We start from the raw sequence: 985 nt of genomic DNA, 5'->3' as shown, positions 1-985 counted from the left end.
ATTATTTACCTAGGTGTATCTATAAAGTAGGGTGTATAATACATCAATATAAAGCTAAAACTAAATAAAAAACAACTAAACAAAAACAAAATAAAAATAAAATAAAATAAAATAAATAAAATAAAATAAAATAAAATAAAATATATCTAGCAGCAAGATCACTGCCTACGCCAACATGCATCCCCTGGGGTGTATAATACATCAATAGAAAGCTAGAGAAAAACAGAGAAAAACAAACTAAAAAAAAAAACAAAACGAAAATAAAATAAATAAAATAAATAAAAAATAAAATATACCTAGCAGCAAGATCATTGCCTACGATGCTAAACTGATCCCCCACATGCAACGCCTGGTTCGGGTGTATATCCATCAGCCCCAGCATCAACGCCACCCCCTCCGCCTTATTGCCCATATCCACCCAAATATCACTCCCCCCACAAAACACACTGTACGGGATCATGCAGTCGGGGCCTGCATGCATGCATGCAGCAGCAGCAGCAGCAGCAGAAGCGATAGAGGAGCAGCAGCAGCAGCAGCAGCAGAGATAGAGCAGCAGCAGCAGCAGCAGCATAGAAAGAAGTAGTATATTAATATCCACCCAAATATCACTCCCCCCGCAAAACACACTGTACGGGATCATGCAGTCAGGCCCTGCATGCAGCAGCAGCAGCAGCAGCAGCAGCAGCAGCAGCGGTAGAGCGGCAGCAGCAGGTGAAGCAGCAGCATAGAAATAAGTAGTATATTAATATCCACCCAAATATCACTGCAGCAGCAAAACACACTGTATGGGATCATGCAGTCGGGGCCTGCATGCATGCATGCATAAGCAGCAGCAGCAGCAGCAGCAGCAGCAGCAGCAGCAGGAACAAGTGATACAACAGAAGCAGCAATTACAACAGCAGCAGCAACAGCAGCTATAGCAGAAACGAGTACGGCAGCAGCTGCAGCAACAGCACCAGCAGCAGTAGTTACAGCAGCAGCAACA

At 43.7% G+C, this 985-nt stretch overlaps 1 protein-coding gene across 1 annotated transcript in view; it reads left to right on the top strand.

The window, feature by feature from the left end:
- Positions 1-340: 340 nt before the first annotated feature.
- EMH_0080100 (uncharacterized protein) overlaps positions 341-985 on the top strand; it is a gene marked incomplete at both ends in the record, with an annotated part of 1,110 nt that continues 465 nt past the window's right edge. The window contains 3 exons of the mRNA XM_013500214.1: positions 341-448; positions 645-711; positions 828-985. Of these exons, the coding sequence (XP_013355668.1) occupies positions 341-448; positions 645-711; positions 828-985 (333 nt within the window). The remainder of the gene's footprint in view (positions 449-644; positions 712-827) is intronic.

This window comes from Eimeria mitis, genomic scaffold, assembly GCF_000499745.2.
Source record: "Eimeria mitis Houghton genomic scaffold, Emh_scaff5141, whole genome shotgun sequence".
In the NCBI taxonomy this organism is placed as follows: Eukaryota; Apicomplexa; class Conoidasida; order Eucoccidiorida; family Eimeriidae; genus Eimeria; species Eimeria mitis.
Note: the sequence above shows the minus strand (reverse complement) of the source record. Positions and strands in the feature narration are given on the sequence as shown.